Raw genomic sequence first — 19,066 nt, forward strand, 5'->3', positions numbered from 1 at the left:
AGTGTGGACTGTGAATGTAATTCGTAAAACGTTGGAAGTTGGGAATTTGGGATGTTATGTTTGTGATGCCCTGCCAACACGTATGCAATAATATTTATATGATGGTATAATATAAATAATTAAGTAATAAATGTACATTTTACACTATACCATGATATGAGTCAACATTTTAAAGAGTTATTATACTTATACACCATCGGAGTAATTATCACGCACGAGGCACGGGTCATTTGTGCATCCGCCAGTCGCCTATTCGTGATATCAGTTAACAGTATTAAGTGTACTACGACAGTATTTCGAATGCAGTATTGCATATTGCAGTAGTGCAGTTCCCAGTCCCGGTATGTATATATTTTAATACTGCTGTCTAATAATAATAATAATAGTAAACTGTATAGTTTATGTACATAAAATACATCATGTAATATTACTCATGATTATTGGGGCACGTACTTTCACAGGAATTTCCTGCTGACGACTGTTCTATACGTTGAGTGATTCGATTAAAATTTATAGCAGAAATCCTGAATCCAGTAAGACCATCTACTACTACTATTACTACTATTACTACTATTACTTAATGCTATCAAAAATAATAATAACACATGTTCTATTTCTCATACTCTAGTAAAAATTACTTAAAATCGTTCAACATAATTTCTATTTTTTTTTTCTCCCGCGGTTTTTCTTTAACGGTATTAGTTCCTCTCACCGCCGGTGCATATATCTTGCAATTCGCTGAAATCCAATTAAAAATAGTTGAGTCCAATTAAACTTTGTCATTGTGATCGTGTGTGAATGTATGATCAGGGTACAGTGACGGAAACTGAAGTGTTTGCGAGTTTGCGACCACTAACTACACATTACTACTAAGTGTGAAATGTTGACTAGGTGAGACGTAATTGTGTAAATCCTAAATTCATAAGTTTTTTTGTGGCCTACGAACGGCGACACAGGGTATCAGCAACAAATATTTAAGTCGTGTTTCATTCTTTAGTAAGTTTTTTTTCCTTTATCCACATCAAATTTTTTTTTACTTTAAATTTTATCGTCCAATGTAAATTATCAACCATAATTTCGCCGTTGTTCACTGTTCAAAAAATCTAAATCTTATTAATTTTAAAATTTTTGGAAATCTGAGTTGGATTGCTCATTACATCGACAATCAAGCAAGCGTAACAAATTCCCAACAAATCAAAATGTTTCAATCAAAATGTCTTTGTCAAATAGCTAATGCTCTATTTTGCGTTTCAAATGACATTGTCCTTATAACAACATTTTAATTTATTTGCAATTGATAACATGTATAATGTGTTATAGTGATCGTTTTCCAATAAATTTACATGTAATAACACGTATTCTTTTTTTTTCTATATAATTGTTCAATCTGTAAATTATAATTTCTTACAATAAGTAGGTACAAGTGGTTTGAGTAGTAAATATAAAATAATTTAATTTAATAGATACTATAATTAAACTTACTTTATTACATTGAAGCAGTAGTTGTAAGAGAAGAAGCCATCCATTAACGTAACTTTATGGTGTGGAGAGTATTAAAAGTTAGTCCTCTAAAAGGTCACGACACCATTTTCGTTTTAAGCTCTTTTTGGGGTCACCTGGGATAGTGTGAGTTGATAGATTTGAAATAAAGGGTTGTGGTGTTTAGAGAGATTGGAGTGGAAGTGTTTATAAAATATTTTGGTTGTTGGAATATTGAGGTTTCCATGAAGAGTGTCATTTAAGACATAAAATAGAGCATTAGCTATTTGACGAAGACATTTTGATTGAAACATTTGGAATTTGTTAGTGTTGGAGAGATTGAGTTTTCCAAAATTGTATCCCATAGGACCATACCAGTTTGAGTAGGAGTTTGTATAGATGTAATTTATTTTTAAAATTAATATGTTTAGACGTGAGAAGAGTGCATAGCTGTTGAAAATAATTATTGAAGGTTCAGCATTTGATTAGAATATGGGTTTCCCAGGTTGGGCGCAACATGTATTCACAATTCACATTGAATTATAATTTTATTTTTACACTAATAATACTGTAAATTTTTCACTATAATCATGATTTTTTATTGTTTATATATAATTTATAGTCAAATGTGTATATTATAAAATATTTTTTTGTTCTCAAAACAAATCAGAAAAATGGAGGAATTAGATTCAGTAATACTCAACTTAAAAGCTTGTCTACTGTCTACCAAAGGTGGAGTACAATTAAATCAAATAGAAAGTAAGTTTATGAAATATTTTTTGCATTTTAATTATTTTATTTTTTGTAGAATGAATGTTTATGATTCTAAAGACAGGTATAACTCAGCATTGGCACAAATAGGGTCGGGGTTCGTAGCCCCTTAGTCCCCCCCCAAAAAAACCGAATGATTAAATTACATAATACATTCAAAATCCAGTATAGAACTGAGTTACCTCAAATTTTAAACACTATTTGCGCTATGGGTATAAGTCTATAATCTAACCATTTTCACATTGTATTTCCAATGTTGTAGTTGAAGGTGTTTTCACAAATTTTTAATATTGCCTATAGGAATAAAATAAATATGAATACCAGGTTTTAAGATCATACAGTCCCGTTTACAGGTAATCATATTATCTGATAATATATATTATTATCCTAAATTCTTAAAATTAAATAAAAATATTTAGTTTAAGAACCCTTCATTGATAATTAATCAATAAGTAGGAACTGCAAAAATCAACAAAAAAGTAAATGTTGAACAGTTTAAGTAAGTCCTGTCTCTTATTACTGAATTACCAGTTTTTAAATAAAGTTTATTAATAGTATATTATTTTTAATAAATGCCTTAAGTACAGTATAAAACATTTTTAAAGTTTAAAGTTAATAGTAATATTTAATAAATATATATATAGTGGTCGAAGTGGCTCATAATAAGTGGAGGGATGCCTATACTTTTATACTATTGTTACATTACACTTATATTATACCTACACCTTATTTTTATGATACAATTTTATATATACTTTATATTGGTGTTTTATTTGTTGATATATTTAATTTTTTATATACATATAATTATATTTTTTATTTAAAACGTAAAACATATTCATATAAATATATAATTGATGCACGTATAATTTATCAATAGGTTCTAACGGTATGTATTACATCATTATACATAGTAGGTATAAAAACAAATACAAAAACTTAAATATTTGTATATATCACTATAGTTTAAGGAACATAAAAAAATTATTTAACTATAACTTAAATATATCATTAAAATGTTTATTTATATATACTAATAAGAGGGATGTAATATTTTGACAAAATAAGTAGAGGGATGAAATATGTAGATTATAATAAGTGCTGGGATGCCATCCCCCCATATCCCTCCCCACTTTGACCACTATATATATATATATATATGTAAATAACGGACATAATTATAAATGGACCATCATTTGATGAATAGAACCCCAAATTGTATGTGAAAATCTGGTTAATAAATAGCTATATATTGGCTGATAATGCAATATCAAGAAAAGCCGAACTAGTACCATCAAAATTCAACAAAAATCTCTGGAAATTGAATACACTCCTTCTATTATAATGAATAAGAATTATGCACCTATCACATCATATATGGTCTTTTAGCTAATACAAAAGTATTCTCCGACCAAATCGTTGTAATTTTTTAGTTGCAAACTTACAACAATATGTTGTTTCTCATTGCTTTTTTCCGGAATAAAATTCATAATTTTATATACCTATATCATTTATATTACTTTTATTTAATATTTATAATTATAAAATTTATTTTTTAGTAATTTTCAATATTTACATATTTTGAATTTTTTTTTCATATTTAAGAAAAATTGATACATATATATACATATACATATATTGATATTTTTATTACAATAAAATCCGTTCCCTGTCATGAGTCTTAAATATTTGTAGTAAGGAGTAGCAAGAGTGTAGAAGTAGTATAAAGCTAACAATATAAAATTTGTTAGGTTAATTGTAAAATTTGACATGTTATATGTTTGTTAGATGTTGACAATACTAGCAGACAAGATAACCTCTTAATATTTATGTATTGAGTAAATATACCAATGCGTATTTATATATTATTTATTTAAATTACTTCCACAATATTCCTATAAATTGCTAACGAGGTGATGTTACTGAATATGTCTAAGATATGAAAAAAATTAAGTTTGAAGTTTCTGAACAATTAACTTGAGAAAACCCTTTAAATTTCATACCCAGTTCCAAATAGATATTATAAGTTTAATTTTATTAATATTTTAGTAAAAAATGTAATCAATTTTTTATGTTTTCAATGATTATATGTAAACATTAAAAAAAAATGTATACTTAATTTGTTATATTAAAACAATTTATTATAAATGACTACTTATTTTTTGTGCAGATGAGTATTTTAAATTAAATGGCGAACGAATTCCATTCAGGCAGTTAGGATTTCCATCATTAGAAGCTTTATTACAATCCTCTGGAAAGTTTAATATTCAAAATTATGGAAGCGGTACTATTGTACAAGCACTAGGTACTAGCAAAACACAACATTTGACTGATCTTATCAAAAAACAGAAATCAAAACCACCAAAAAAAAAACCAGTAAGTGCTAATTTATAAAATTAAATTATATTGTCAATGTATAGTTGGAACATATTAAATTATTTTTATGACTGATACTTTGATCAAGTATATATTCCACAAAGAATATTTAACATGTAACTAAGTTTTAATTATTTATCATTTGATCAATCTTTCAACAGTATTATGTTTATGTATGTGTTAATTTTTTTAACATACATTTTAAGGTAAATGAGTACTATGACGAGTGAAATTTTATTAAATAATTATAAAATACATGTAGGGAGCTTAATTATGGTATTATATATTTATAGGGAAAATTTAGGTAGTAGACTAGCATTTTGCATTTTTTGCAGGATATTCCCTTACCATTCCAAACCACTCACCTAAAATTAAAATACTTTGCACTCAAAAAATTTTTGTCCAAATTTTTATTTTTATGTATCAAAATAATAATAATAAAATACTCCAAAATAAAAGTATTCTGCTTCAGAATAATAAGAAAATAAATATGAAATTAAAAATTATTTTGCCCCGAGATGCATATACATTAAATGTGCCACTAGTGTACTACCTATGCTTAAAACGATAAATATATATATATATATATATCTGACTAGAAGCTATGTAAGAAAAATATTTTCAAAAACATTTATAGATATTGAAATAAGATTAAAGAATTATTTTGTATAAAGTATTAATTTAAATTATATTTAATTTTTTAATTATTTTCACACAATTACTTAATTTATCAATGTACATATTATTTACATTTAAATATCTTAAATTAATCATTTGAAATCATTTTAAAAATTGTATTTGATTTTAAATATTAAATAATAAATATATGCATATTTTAGTTTATAGGTCTTAAATATGCTCCAAGAAAATTTGATACTTCAAATACCTATAACAGACCTAATAATTATTCTAGACAAGGAAGTAATGGCTTGAATAATGGATCTGTAAGTGTAAAGTTAAAAATTAGTTTTATATCAGATTTAAAATGTTTTATTTATTTTCAGTTAAGAAACAACTATCAAGGTTCTTCTATTCCTAATCACACCAACAGTCATAATAGAACACAGTCATCATATAGCAATAACAGACATATTAGATTCAATGTATGTATATATATAATATATTATTTAATAGTAATAAAACCTCTTATTCTAAATATGCTAGTCTTTTTTCTAAACTTTAAATAGTAGAATGGGTTGGGTACTCAGGAAATTATTGTCAAGAAAAATTATTAAATAAATAACTATTCTACTTTATATTTTTAAATTTCTTTTTGAAAGGGAATAAGTTATTAAGCATAATATTGTTTATATATTAATTATAAGTTAATGGTTTACAAACATCAATTATAGTATATTGTAAATAAGTAGGTATTTACATAATTTTTGTTGTTTTTTAGTAAAAATACATATTTTTTTTTAGTTTAAATAGAATAAGTATTTTGAATTTAAAAGCTATGCATCTACCTAAATACTTAATAGTTTCTTTTATTATATTATCATTTTATCTTCTTAATTACATACTCCTTTATAATACTTAAATTAAGGGATTGGCAACTGGTGGCCTGTGTGGCTGTGTTACATTTCAAATTACTTAATAAAAATATGAAATGATAGGATTTTTCTGTATTTTATTATACAGTAAAGTCCCTTTACAACAAACTTCAGGGGATCGAATATTTTTTTTGTTATAATGAAAATTTTGTTGTAACAAAATAACTTAAATATGAATTAATTTCTAGTATTGAATTATAAATATCAATTGTAAATATTGTTAACTTTTTTTGCTTTCTTTGTTCTCCAGCCTGTTAGATTATCCCTTTCAAAAAACTGGCCCTCCTGTAGTATTGAGTTGCCTATCCTTGATGTATAGAATCTGTAAAACAATTACAATAAGAATATTGATATAAATAATATAATATAATTAAGAATACCTTAATTTACAATATCCGATCAATGCACAGGAAATACTCTTCTTTATAAAATATATCAAAGGTGCTTTTGTTTTAAACTGAACTAGAGAGTCTTAATAGCGGAAATATGTAGTATCTTTGTTCCTGTATTATGTGGCAGATAGACAGAGAAAACAGATTTAAATAGATATACCTACTTTATATTTACTATAGTAATAATATTAACTATTTTGGTTAAAGTAATCGTTCAAGACCCACCCACCTACAATTTTAGGTGGTTCAAATGCACCTTCTTAATTATGTACTTGGGCGCCACTGCCCAGCAGACTGCTGGCAGCAGTTACACTTTATACTTTATTTTTTTAATTTGTAATGTATACCTATATATTTTTTGGATTTTTTAAGTAAGAATTATGTGCTTAGGTCAAACACCATAAATTTTATAATTTATATATAAATTTAGTTGGGGAAAAAAATTATTTGATGTTTATAATTATTAATTATCATAATCAATTTTAAATAATTGTTATAACTTAATGTTTTTATGGTATTTATTGATTATAAAATATTTATATGCACTTATTATTTCTAAATAAATATTATTTAATTCTTGTTAATATAATGGTACAATTTTTTTTTCAGACCAATGAGTCAAAAACTATTGATCACAATAGTTATAGAAAGGTAAATAAAATTAATTATTTTGCTTAGTAATACAATATTTTTGTTTTAAAATTAATTATGTGATTTATCTAACTTAGCTTCAGTTTTCTACAAGTAACTTTAATAATAGTACTAAAAACTATAATGGAAACCTTCAATTAAATTCTGATGAATTTTTGCCTGAATCTAAAGTAAGACATAAATAATATTTGTAAAACTATTTTTAAATTTTAGCTGTGAGAATATTACTTCTATAATAAATAAATATTTTTATTTTATTTATTACTAAATGTATGTTTATTGTCTACGTAAATCAGTCAGTAAATTAAAAACGGAATATTATTAAAATAATTATTTATATTTTTTATTTTTTGAACATTTGATGTCTTTATATCACAGTAGAAACTCGAATGTTGGTACTAGGACTGTGAAAGTTAATTGAATTAACAATAATATTGCAATAAATGAAGATATGCATACAGGTTTATAATTATAAATTTTTATTTTATTATAAGCTATAATAAACATATTTGATAATAAGCCCTAATAAGTTAATAAATAGCACTTTTTTTTGTTAAAGTACAACAATTTTATGAAACTAATCTAAAAAAATTGTTTGGTCCATCTAAACACGTTTATATGCAAATTCACAGGCAATTTTTTATATTATTTAAATTTTTAAATATACATACAATTTTCCAATACCAGTAAGGATAATCAAAGATTTCCAGTTTCATTCAAATTAACAATTAAAAATTTTAAAAATAATAAAAATATTAGTTATTAATTTTATGCGTTTGTTGATATTTCTTTCCATCGTTACTACATGTAGCTTGTAGTCAAAAAATTGTATAATATTTATATTAATATATAATTTCTTTAATAATTAGTTGTACAATTATATATAAGTTAGTGAAAATAGTAACAGTAGCGGTGCATTGACCTAATTGAAACACTTTCAAGTAACTCATTTTATTAACTAGGAATTGAGTTTTATTGATACTTTATAAAAGTCAATTTTTGTATTTTTTTCGGTAGTATTCTCAAAACTGGTACAACTATTGAGTTATTTTGAAGGAACCAAAAAACAGTTTGAATATAATCTCCTTTAAAATAATTTTTTAATTTAATGATTTATCTGCTTAATATTGCATTATTTATGTTTTTTTACTGAAAATCAGTTCATTTGTCACTTTGGAAATGTTGTCTGTAGTTAGCTGGACTGCATAACATTTTTTTTTTTGCTATCAGAATATTTTTATGATATTCAATTAAATTTTTAAACAAAGTTAAGGCACATTTTCTTACCTGACAATTGCTTTTTTTTTTTTGGTAAACACAAACTTTTTAGTAAGATTTTGTGTGATTTCTTTGTTATTTATTAATTTTTTTTCAACCATTATTTTTGCTATTTCTGATTAAAATAATTTCTTTGTTTGTATTAATGCACTGTAGAAATTTTACACTGTATTAAAATTAGATTGTAATGTTTTGCAGCCCCCCAGACTTAATTTAAGTAAGTCAAGATTGGTTGTTATTGTAAGTTAAACAAGTACTTCATAGTTTATTTCTTTATGAGAATTTGAATATTTTAAACAATGGTTCAGAAAATTATTGTCATTAGTTTAAAATAATGCATTGTGTGTAAATTTAGTATTATGCCACTATGGAAGTTAAGTTTTTATTATTTGCAAATGGAATTGTTGTATTTGTTTAGTTGACTTTATATGATTTTATTTGCAGTATCTATTTTTTAGTGTAAACTAATTTATACCCATAACTTATAATTTATATGCTGTTAATTGTTACTTTTGCCTGGTGATTTTTTTTATAGTTAGATCCTATAAATTGTGATTTAATTATATACCTAATTGCTTTATTACCTGTCAGTTGTAAATTTTATATAGTGTGTTGAGATTTACAATTTAAGTGGTATCTGACTTATTTATATATACAGGGTGTCTTGTGAGGATTAACCCATTGTGATATCTCCTGAAATAATGGAGATATCATAATTCTGGTTTTTTAATAAGATTAATAGGGACAAGAATTAAAGAACTACAAATATTTCATGTTTTAAATTATTATGTTTTGGTAAAAAAGTTAAAAAATGTATTTTTTTATTTAATTATTTTAAAAATAGTTGAAGATAGCCATTTTGTAGAGTTTTTTTTTCTGAAAATATTGACGTTTTAACATTTTAATTTCATCAATTTTCTGATTTTTTCTAGTTTTGAAAAAACTGCAAAATTATTATTATGTTTATGTCTTGCCAAAAAATGGGACAAGATAATAATATCAAAACATTAAATTAGGTATTTAAATTGTGGACTATGCTATACTCAAATTACCAACAAGCCATAAAATATTAACTATTATGTATTTATACGTTGGTGGACAAAACACCTTTTTTTTACTAAATTCAATGTCAACAAAATACTTTTGTTTTATCTATTTATTATAATATAACCGTATTTAATACTAGGTATAACAAAAATGTACATATTGATATTTTGTACAATAGTTATTAACTTTAATTAAAAATTTAACAATGTTGAAGAAATAAAATATGACGTTTATTGCGAGCCACATTGAAACCTGTTCGCCAACCGTACGAACACACGGGCCATATGTTTGATACAATGATACCACTATGGCACTATGGTATTAAATAATTCGCAGATTTTTTGAAACTAGAAAAAATATTAAAAATCAGGAAATTGATGAAATTAAAATGTTAAAACATCAATATTATCAGAAAAAAAATCTACAAAATTGCTATCTTTCATTTTTTTTAAATAAATAAAAAAATACATTTTTTAACTTTTTTACCAAAACATAAAAATAAATTAAAACATGAAATATTTGTAGTTTGTGTCCCTATAAATATTATTAAAAAACCAGAATTATGATATCTCCATTATTTCAGGAGATATTGCAATGGGTAAATCCTCGCAGGACACCCTGTTTATACAGAATGATTCACTAAGTATGTTTAAAAATTCTTTTCTTTTTTTCTTAACAGTGTTATTCAAAATCTGAATTTTTAAATTTATAAATATACTTAAAAGAAACTCTATTTCTCAATACTAAAGTTTTTTCTACAATTTAAGTAGTAATCTATTACAATACAAATATCTATTTTTCAAATGAGAACTATCCTTTTAAATTTTGAGTTATTTTTTTGAAATTTTTAATGCATCTAAATAAAATTTTGAGTAGTTTTCTCGTATATTTTTCATATGAGAATCACCCTTTTTATTTTGAATGATTTTTGAAAACAATGTTATGTATTTTAATCTAAATTTGAACTAGCATATTTCATGGTATTACATTTTATATATTAAGAATAATAGATAAGTGTATATGCTTACCATACAATGTATTATGTAATATATATTTGTTTATACTTACAAAAATAATAAATTAGAGATTCAATAAAACATGAAAGATAGATGTTTGATTTTTAATCGATTTATAAATTATGGTATACAAGATATAATATACTATTAGAATTGTATTACTTATTATAATTTTCTGTGTAAATAATAAAGAATATGACTTAAAAAATAATAAATATTAATTTACAATTATGTTTAACTAATCTAGGTCCATATCAAAAACTATTATCCTTACTATATAAAGTTAAATAGCATGAAATATACTTGTTCAAATTTAGATTTAGATATATAACATTTAAAAAAAATCATCTGCACTGAATTATTTAAAATAAAAAAAAAGCTGATTCTTGTAAGAAAAACCAAAGTTTGTGTCTCTATAGAACATACCTTAAATTTTGCAAAAAATAAAAGTAATTCACAATATGGTCTTAAAGTATATTTAAAATCCCATAAATCAAATTTTGAATAACGTAATATTAAAAAAAAAGTGAGCATGCATGCTAAATCACTGTATATGACCATTGGCTAGTTACAGACTTATTATCAAGATAAATATATTAAACATTTATGTAGGTATGCATCATAAAGTACCTCTATAATTTTTTATTACCTTATTGAAAAAGTTTGAGTCCAAGCCTAAAACTTTAAAAATATACAAATGGAGTTTTTTTTTTTTTAATTGTTAGTATAAATTGGTACAATTTCTATTTTACCATCTACATGAGTAAACTTGTATGATTTTTGGAATTAATATTAACAATCTGGACAAAAAAAAAGTTTTTTTTTACAATTGTAATATATGTATTTTTACCTGTATGAAAATGTCTAGTTTAGACTTTATCTCTAATATTAATTGTCTCTTATCAAAATTAATTTTTTTATAAAATATTTAGTTTAATTTGAATAATTTTCTTCACTCTCTTATATTTGTTCATTTCTAGTACACAAGTTAAAAACCACTTAGATAAATTATCGAAATTGTTAATTATGTTTTTGGTAATAAAATAAAATCAGTTAGGTCATGAAATGTTATGTGCAAGGCAATTTATTTTTGTTAAGCTAGAAATTAATTGATTTTACAATAAATTGACAGATTTTTTTAGTTGTCATTTTTTTTTCTTTAATTGTTCATCTGCAATTTTTAATTCATTTAAAATTATTTTATACAATGCTAATAAAGTATAATAGTACCATGATAGCTTTTCATTTTTATCTGTTATCATTTTTTTTTAATTCAATGAGTATTTAAACATTTAAAATTGTCAATACTATCAGTATTTTCATCTTTGATTAAATTTCTTATGATTTAAATTCTAAATATTTCAATTGTTCTAATAAATTAAATATTTGGTAAAATGCAGTTTGTTTTATATTAAAATATTTTTGTTCTTGATTTATTAAGTTATACATTTTTATTATTTTAAATTAAAATATTAATTATAAGAATTTTTTTTTGTCATTTTAGCCTTTGAATAATCTTTCCAGTGATAGTAAGAAAAATGGTGTTAAATCAATTCCAATTTCAAATGTAAGCAAACATAAATTATATTTAAGTACATAGTGAACATTTTTGTGATTATTATTATTTAATTTTATTACATATATATTTGCAAATAATTTATTGTTAATTTATTTTTAACTAAGGATTCAAAGTCATTGAATGAAAACACCAAACCAGAACAAATTCCACTTACTAGCAGTTGCAGTAGCTTAGAGTCAACATACAGTTCTAGTTCTACTAGTTATAAACCTATACATACACCAGTGAGTTATATATTTTTAATTTTGTTATTTTTATTATATTTATTGAATGTCAATTATGAATTCAGTTTTTATTTGATTATCTTTTAATTACTAAATAATTATATATGTTATTTCATCAAAATGTATCTAAGTGTTATAATATTTTATCTATCATAATAATATAATATAATATAGAGGATTTATTGGTAAGATGTTTTGATTATACATCAGTATTTTCAAAATGTGTTTACTAAACAATTTTTTATATGAATGGAAGATTATTTTTAAACATTAACAATACAAATCATATATAAATACTTATTCCCGTTTTTTTTGTCAAAAACCTTATATTAATAATATTGTAGGTTTGAGGTATCAATTTTAATAAAAATATACAGTTGAAATATTCTTTTATCATTTCAAATTTAAAAAAAAAATTTCAAATTTTGATTTTATAACATATTATCAAAAATATAAAAATATGATTATGCATTTTAATTCATCTATTTTTTATAAGATAGAAGTTTTTGGGGAAAATTGTATTTTGTTCATTAAATTTGGTTTGATATTACGGTTTCATAAAATATTTTTACCATACTATAATAGTATAAAGTAATCGTCCTAGATAATATATTATATAGATTAGTTAAAAAAATTGCACCTTATTTTTGTCTTTAAATATTGATTTTTCAATGTACACTTTTAAAAGAAAGAGCAATATTTTTAAATACTTAGATTTAAACCTGTAATTATATAATTTTAGTCCTTAAGAGGATGTTAGGCACACATGTGTTACATTCGCCTTACAAACATACAACATGCAAATGTGTTTTCATTAGAACCGGTTTTGTTCTGTTAACTTTAATTAAAGAACAAATTTACCTAATGTAAAACTTAAAGGTAAGAATATAATCTAGGGCATCTCCTTGGTCTATTTATATTATTTTAAAAGAGAGATAAAGTTATGTTATATATTACAATTTTAAAATGCCTATAACTAACTTTAAAATTATAATACTAATAATACCTTAGATTATATTCTTATCTTTAAGATTGGTAATAGGTAAATTTACTTTAATATTAAAGCTAAAAACATGAAATGGATTCTGCTGAATGCAAATTTGGTATGATGTACATTAGTATGATGGAGAGACAATACATATATTTTTATAACATTTATGACATTCTCTTAGTAATAGTAGAATATTAAATAGAATATAAAATAATACATGTGATATTTATTATACTAATACAATTCTTTAAACAATTTTAAATAAACATTTACTATTTTGTGGTTTTTTGTTTATGTATTAACTATTATTTATTTGTCTATTAAAATAATATAATTATGGTAATTTATCATAATGACCTAATAGCCATTAATGATTTAATAAATATTGGTTGATAATACATATATTTTACATTAGTGTGTATTTTGATTGTTGATGCTACCTTTATAATAGTTTTTATAGTATTTTCACCATATTTTGAAGACATTTAGTATGTAAACACAATTAACTAAACAATAATTAAGGAAAAAATAGTAATAAAGCTGTATAGGTATACTAGATTTTCACTTTCTGTTATATTTGTTTATTTAAGCATGACAAATTCCAAATTGAAGACACAATCAATATAAATAACGAAGATACATTTCCAAAAAATCATATTAACATGCAGGTAATTTGAAAACTTAAACATGTTTTTAAAGTTCTATTAATAAAATATAGTTATAAAATATTTTTTTTTATCTAGGAGAATAATACTGAATTTAAGAAATCATCTAAGCAACCTAAATCAATTCCAAAGTTGTCATCATTACAAAACATGGTAAATTCAAACTATTATTTATATTCATTCATAAATTACTAATTTGATTTATCTTATTCAATTTAAAAATTACTACTTTATTCAATTCAACAAAGCTATATTAAGATAACCAACATTGTTATTGCTATAACAATAAAAACATTTTTTTTATGTAAATTTTATTTTGTTAATTGATAATAATTTATCACAATATTTTATTTATTGAAGTTACAGTGAGGTAGTCAATGAATAATTTCACATATTATAAATACAGTAAAAACTCTTTATAATGAAACTCGTTACAATGAAAAACTATATGTAACGTAAACATTACATTATAATGGTTGGTTTGATTTATAACCTATTGTATAATTTTTGTACCCTCTATATTACAAAAATTCTCTATAATGAAAGAAATCTTTTGGTCCCTTCAAATTTGTTATATAGGGTTTTCACTGTAACTATATAGTGAACAAAATTGCATGGTCTTAGTAAAATATTTTCTGTTATCATGCCTTATAACATAAAAATAATCAGATTAAAAGTTTGATTAATTTTTATAATTTAAATATATTTTTCTGTTAAAAATAGAGTATAGATTTTAATCTGTATTATATGCATATACCTTCAATGTCTTGTAATATTAAATTAATTTAAAAACCCTACCATATCCAGTTCTTTTTATTTTAAAAATTATGCTGAACATTTTGTATAGGAATTGAATATAATGTAAATTGGAAATCAAAATTTAAAATATTTGTTCTTAACACAGTATATTATGTGTATTATAATTTACAGCCGCCCATGAAAATATCAACTGCTCAAAGTAGACTTGAAAAATACCCTAAAAAATGTGAAGAACAAATCAAGGTGAGTATTATTTTATTTATTTAAAATATAATATATAATTTAATTCTAAATTATATAATTTTTATAATATTGTTAGATTTATTGTTAAATAAAACCATAAAAAAATTATAATTTTTAATTAGACTTGAAATAAAATTACTTTTACTTATATATTGCATGTTGATAGAGTAGGACCTACTCAGTAGGTAGTAATTCTTTTACCATAAAAAATTTGCTGTTCATGTCATACCAGGGTTTTACTCCCTATCAGTACTACAAATGCTGTTTTAAAAATATAAAAATTACTATGTGCATGTATCAAAGTATAGCATTTAAGTTCAACAGTAAAACTGGATGATAAATTGACTTTTAAGTAGTCGAGGTTAAACTAGATTCTGGTATTTATGGTATATTAATTAATATAAACCATATTATTATGATTCAAAAATAATAATAAATTTAATTATCTTATTTACTCGTATCACTGATAGAACAATAGTAAATGCTAACATTTTACATTATGCTTTATGTTATTTAATATCATAAATTCATAATGATACATGACTCCACGAGTATCGATCATTTGGCAGTCGTATTATTCACATGTGATGTAATAATTATTATATTATGGACCAAGTTATTTTTAGAGAGTTAAACTGCTGAAGTCCGCTAGTTTAAAAAGTGGTTATATTGTGTGTGTGTCTATAGTTAAATATACACTACAGTGAAACCTTTCTTGTCTTTCCTGTTTATGAGCCACCCTAAAGTTGGTGGCTTGTTATGATCACGACATCACGCCTTAACTAGATTAGGTGTTAATCTACATATTATATTTATGAATTAACCTATGGCCTCTAATGTTGTTTCGTTTAATATGGAAACTATGAATGGTAGTGCTCACCGCTTACGTCAATAAATATAATATATTCTACTAATGAGAATAATTAAATATTCCTTTCTATGAGACAATCTTAAATCAGCGGCTTATGTCCTAACTCCTAAAGCAGAGGTTCCCAACCTTTTTTGACTCACGGCATCCTAAGTCATTTTCTAAAAATTCGGAGGCATCCTAGGCCTATAGATTAAAAATATATTTCAAATAATTTCGCGGCACCCTGGTTGGGAATCTCTGTCCTAATGGCTAAGTGTGATCAAAATAATACCCAACGGATTAAAAAATAATATAAAGGAATCTTGTGAAGGTTTCTGATAGTTAATAGGATGTAGGTAGTACCCGCTGTGTTGTCTCCGTCTTACACACCCATAGGAGGAGATTTGATTGAATTTTAGGGGGACTTAAATATTACTTTGCAAAATAAGTCGTGGGGGCTTTGCCCCCACACCCCTTCACTAATATCAATATATACAGGGAACGCCTTTTATAAGACTCTTAGATATAAGGTTCAGTCGCTTATTGGACTCAACATCGTCTGAAACGATTGGGACGTATCCAAATACATTATAAAAAAATTCGGTTATAAGACTTGCCACTTCGTTTATAAGACTCAAATTTCGTAAAAAATAAACATTTTTGTTTAAAATTTAGAAATAAATTGGTTTTTAAAAATTACATATTTTTGGGTTATTTCTGGTTTCAATTCATGTTTTTTAATGTGTGTATTTACAACAAATTTTATCTCTTTTTTTGCAATTATTGTTATTGTAATATGAGTACATAAATATATTTTCGAATTATTAATACTCAAAACAAACCAAAATTACAATTTTTTTTCATAAATAATAAATACATCATACATCTTTTATAATTTTTTTGTTAATATGTAATAATTTTTATAATATATATACTATGTATTATAATTTTTAAATTTATTCAATAATAGATATGTAATAAGTAATATTATATGTATTAAAGTAAATTAAAATTAAAGCAAAATATATAGTAAAATAAAATTCATAAATATGTAATTCAATTTTCTCCCCACTTCGCCTTAAGATTCATTCGGTTATAAGACTCACTTGTGCTAGTCCTAAAGTGAGTCTTATAAGCAGCGTCCACTGTATTTACCTCCAATAAGCGTTAACTATACTAAATAACCAACTAATAATTGCTAACTAAAAAGTAAACCTATTAAATACGTATTAGTAACTACATATGTACTTTAAAATCATTAATTTATAATACAATAAATATGTTATTATTTTAGTATAATAAACCTATTTTGATTAGCAAATATATTAATAATGTTCTCAATATTGATATTGATATCTTTTTCAATGTATAATATTGAAGAATTATTAAATTTTTCAATCCGTCGCGACTATAGTAGGTATAATATGTTGTAATAATTATTATATTGATTGAATTTCGGGAAAAAAAATATTTTGTAAAGTTCCAAGATTTCGGCAGTTCTCGTAAAATAAGTTCGACGTCCGGCTGGCCACATGACTTTGAAAAATGTTCAATAATTTTTTTTTTTTGGGGGGGGGGGGCTAAGCCCTCCTCCAATCTTCGCCAATGTACACACCTGTAACATAGCAAATTTTCATTCACCAGTTTCGTTATTGCACTGTTAGTTTTGATATTTGAGTGATCTATTATAAAATTTAAAGGTAAGATTATTATCCAGGGCCTTACGGAAGCCTTTTATTGATATTATTCTTAAATAAGTTATGATCTTTTTGAAACTGCACATTTTAAAATGATCTTAATTTATTTAAAAATAATAATATCAATAAAAGGCTTCTGTGGGCCCTGAATAATCTTACCTTTAAATGTTATTATAGGTCAGTTCACACCAATATCAAAACTAACAGAGTAGCAACACAATATTGAAATTGGTGAACGAAAATTTGCTATGTTGTACGTGTGTAAGATGGAGACAACACATGCGGCTACTATGTCTTCTTAAAGGTGGAAAATAGAAATAATATGACTATGTTTGATGGCATTGACAATCCTCAGCCAAAGGACAAAGAGGAGTTCCACTCACTATACAGTTCGGCTTAAAATATACTTGAATTAAATACTTTTTAGTAATTAAATGTCATGTTAGTTGATAATTTAGATGAGATTAAGTATCCTTAAAACAATTTAAATCGGTGAGCACGTTATAGATTGCACATCTATACATAATATACTCAAATTTCGCCTGAAGTGTCATAGCTTTTTAATACCATTATTTGAGATTTTATTTATAAATTTGTTTATTTTATTCTTAATAATTAATATGCATTAATCGTAGTACTTAATTTCCTATACCTAATATTATGGACTACATTATATTATATTATACTAGTATAATTAATATTTTTAGATAAAAATATTATTAACCATCGATTTTTATTTATAAATTAGTAAAGGCCCTACAATAGAAACTATTATTTTGTTTATTTTTAAACAGTATCACTGAAATGATATTGCGTCATCTAATAATCATTAATTATTATTATATTTAATTATTGAAGGCCTGCTTACGCCACACGGGACACGTCACTGCATTGGCAGTAAAATACATTGAAATGGATTCAATTTAGTATTTACTGTTACCATCAAAACAATTGATTTATACCGCCACCGGTATAAAGTGCATACGGGCTATAAATGTATAATATTGTTTGCGTTCCGTATTATTATGATTTAAGAGCATTATTTATAGTACCTATAAATTATAAATAGAATATTATTGATAATTAATAATAAATAAAAATAATTGTATGTTCTATGGGCCATCGATAGGTATTAACTATTAATATCTAGTCTCTACTTTAACCCGCAGAGCCCAATGACTGGTATTACCACAAGTTCATAACTACACTAATTGACTTATTTAACTTTAACCTAACCTAAGGATAATTATTCATTAACTGTTCCTGTTAAATGTTTTTTTCTTGTATTAGATTAACATTATTTTATTGAATTATGATTCAAGATTGTACTATTTGTACTAATGTCTTCATAATTCACTTAATTCTTTGATATCTACATATATTTTTGGTTCATTTTTTTTTATGATATTCAATTAAAATCTATAATTATAGCTTATGAAATGTTTATTGCCAATTGTACTGATGTTTTAAAAACTTTTATATTGTCGTTAAATAA

The 19,066-nt window shown here is 24.0% G+C and overlaps 1 protein-coding gene across 4 annotated transcripts in view; it reads left to right on the top strand.

Moving 5' to 3' along the window:
• LOC113550159 (tudor domain-containing protein 7-like) overlaps positions 1-19,066 on the top strand; it is a 26,203-nt gene continuing 7,137 nt past the window's right edge. The window contains exons 1-13 of one of the 4 annotated variants that reach the window (XM_026951849.1): positions 1-341; positions 462-533; positions 2,150-2,238; positions 4,421-4,626; positions 5,466-5,570; positions 5,631-5,729; positions 7,181-7,222; positions 7,300-7,392; positions 12,068-12,130; positions 12,247-12,366; positions 13,948-14,025; positions 14,101-14,175; positions 14,953-15,024. In XM_026951849.1, coding sequence (XP_026807650.1) covers positions 2,154-2,238; positions 4,421-4,626; positions 5,466-5,570; positions 5,631-5,729; positions 7,181-7,222; positions 7,300-7,392; positions 12,068-12,130; positions 12,247-12,366; positions 13,948-14,025; positions 14,101-14,175; positions 14,953-15,024 — 1,038 coding nt within the window. In that variant the 5' untranslated portion in view covers positions 1-341; positions 462-533; positions 2,150-2,153. Of the gene's footprint in view, positions 342-461; positions 534-650; positions 997-2,149; positions 2,239-4,420; positions 4,627-5,465; positions 5,571-5,630; positions 5,730-7,180; positions 7,223-7,299; positions 7,393-12,067; positions 12,131-12,246; positions 12,367-13,947; positions 14,026-14,100; positions 14,176-14,952; positions 15,025-19,066 lie in introns of those variants that run through there. The other 3 variants (XM_026951856.1, XM_026951872.1, XM_026951862.1) reach the window with 3 other exon arrangements.

The sequence above is a fragment of the Rhopalosiphum maidis genome, chromosome 4 (assembly GCF_003676215.2).
Source record: "Rhopalosiphum maidis isolate BTI-1 chromosome 4, ASM367621v3, whole genome shotgun sequence".
Classification (NCBI taxonomy): Eukaryota; Metazoa; Arthropoda; class Insecta; order Hemiptera; family Aphididae; genus Rhopalosiphum; species Rhopalosiphum maidis.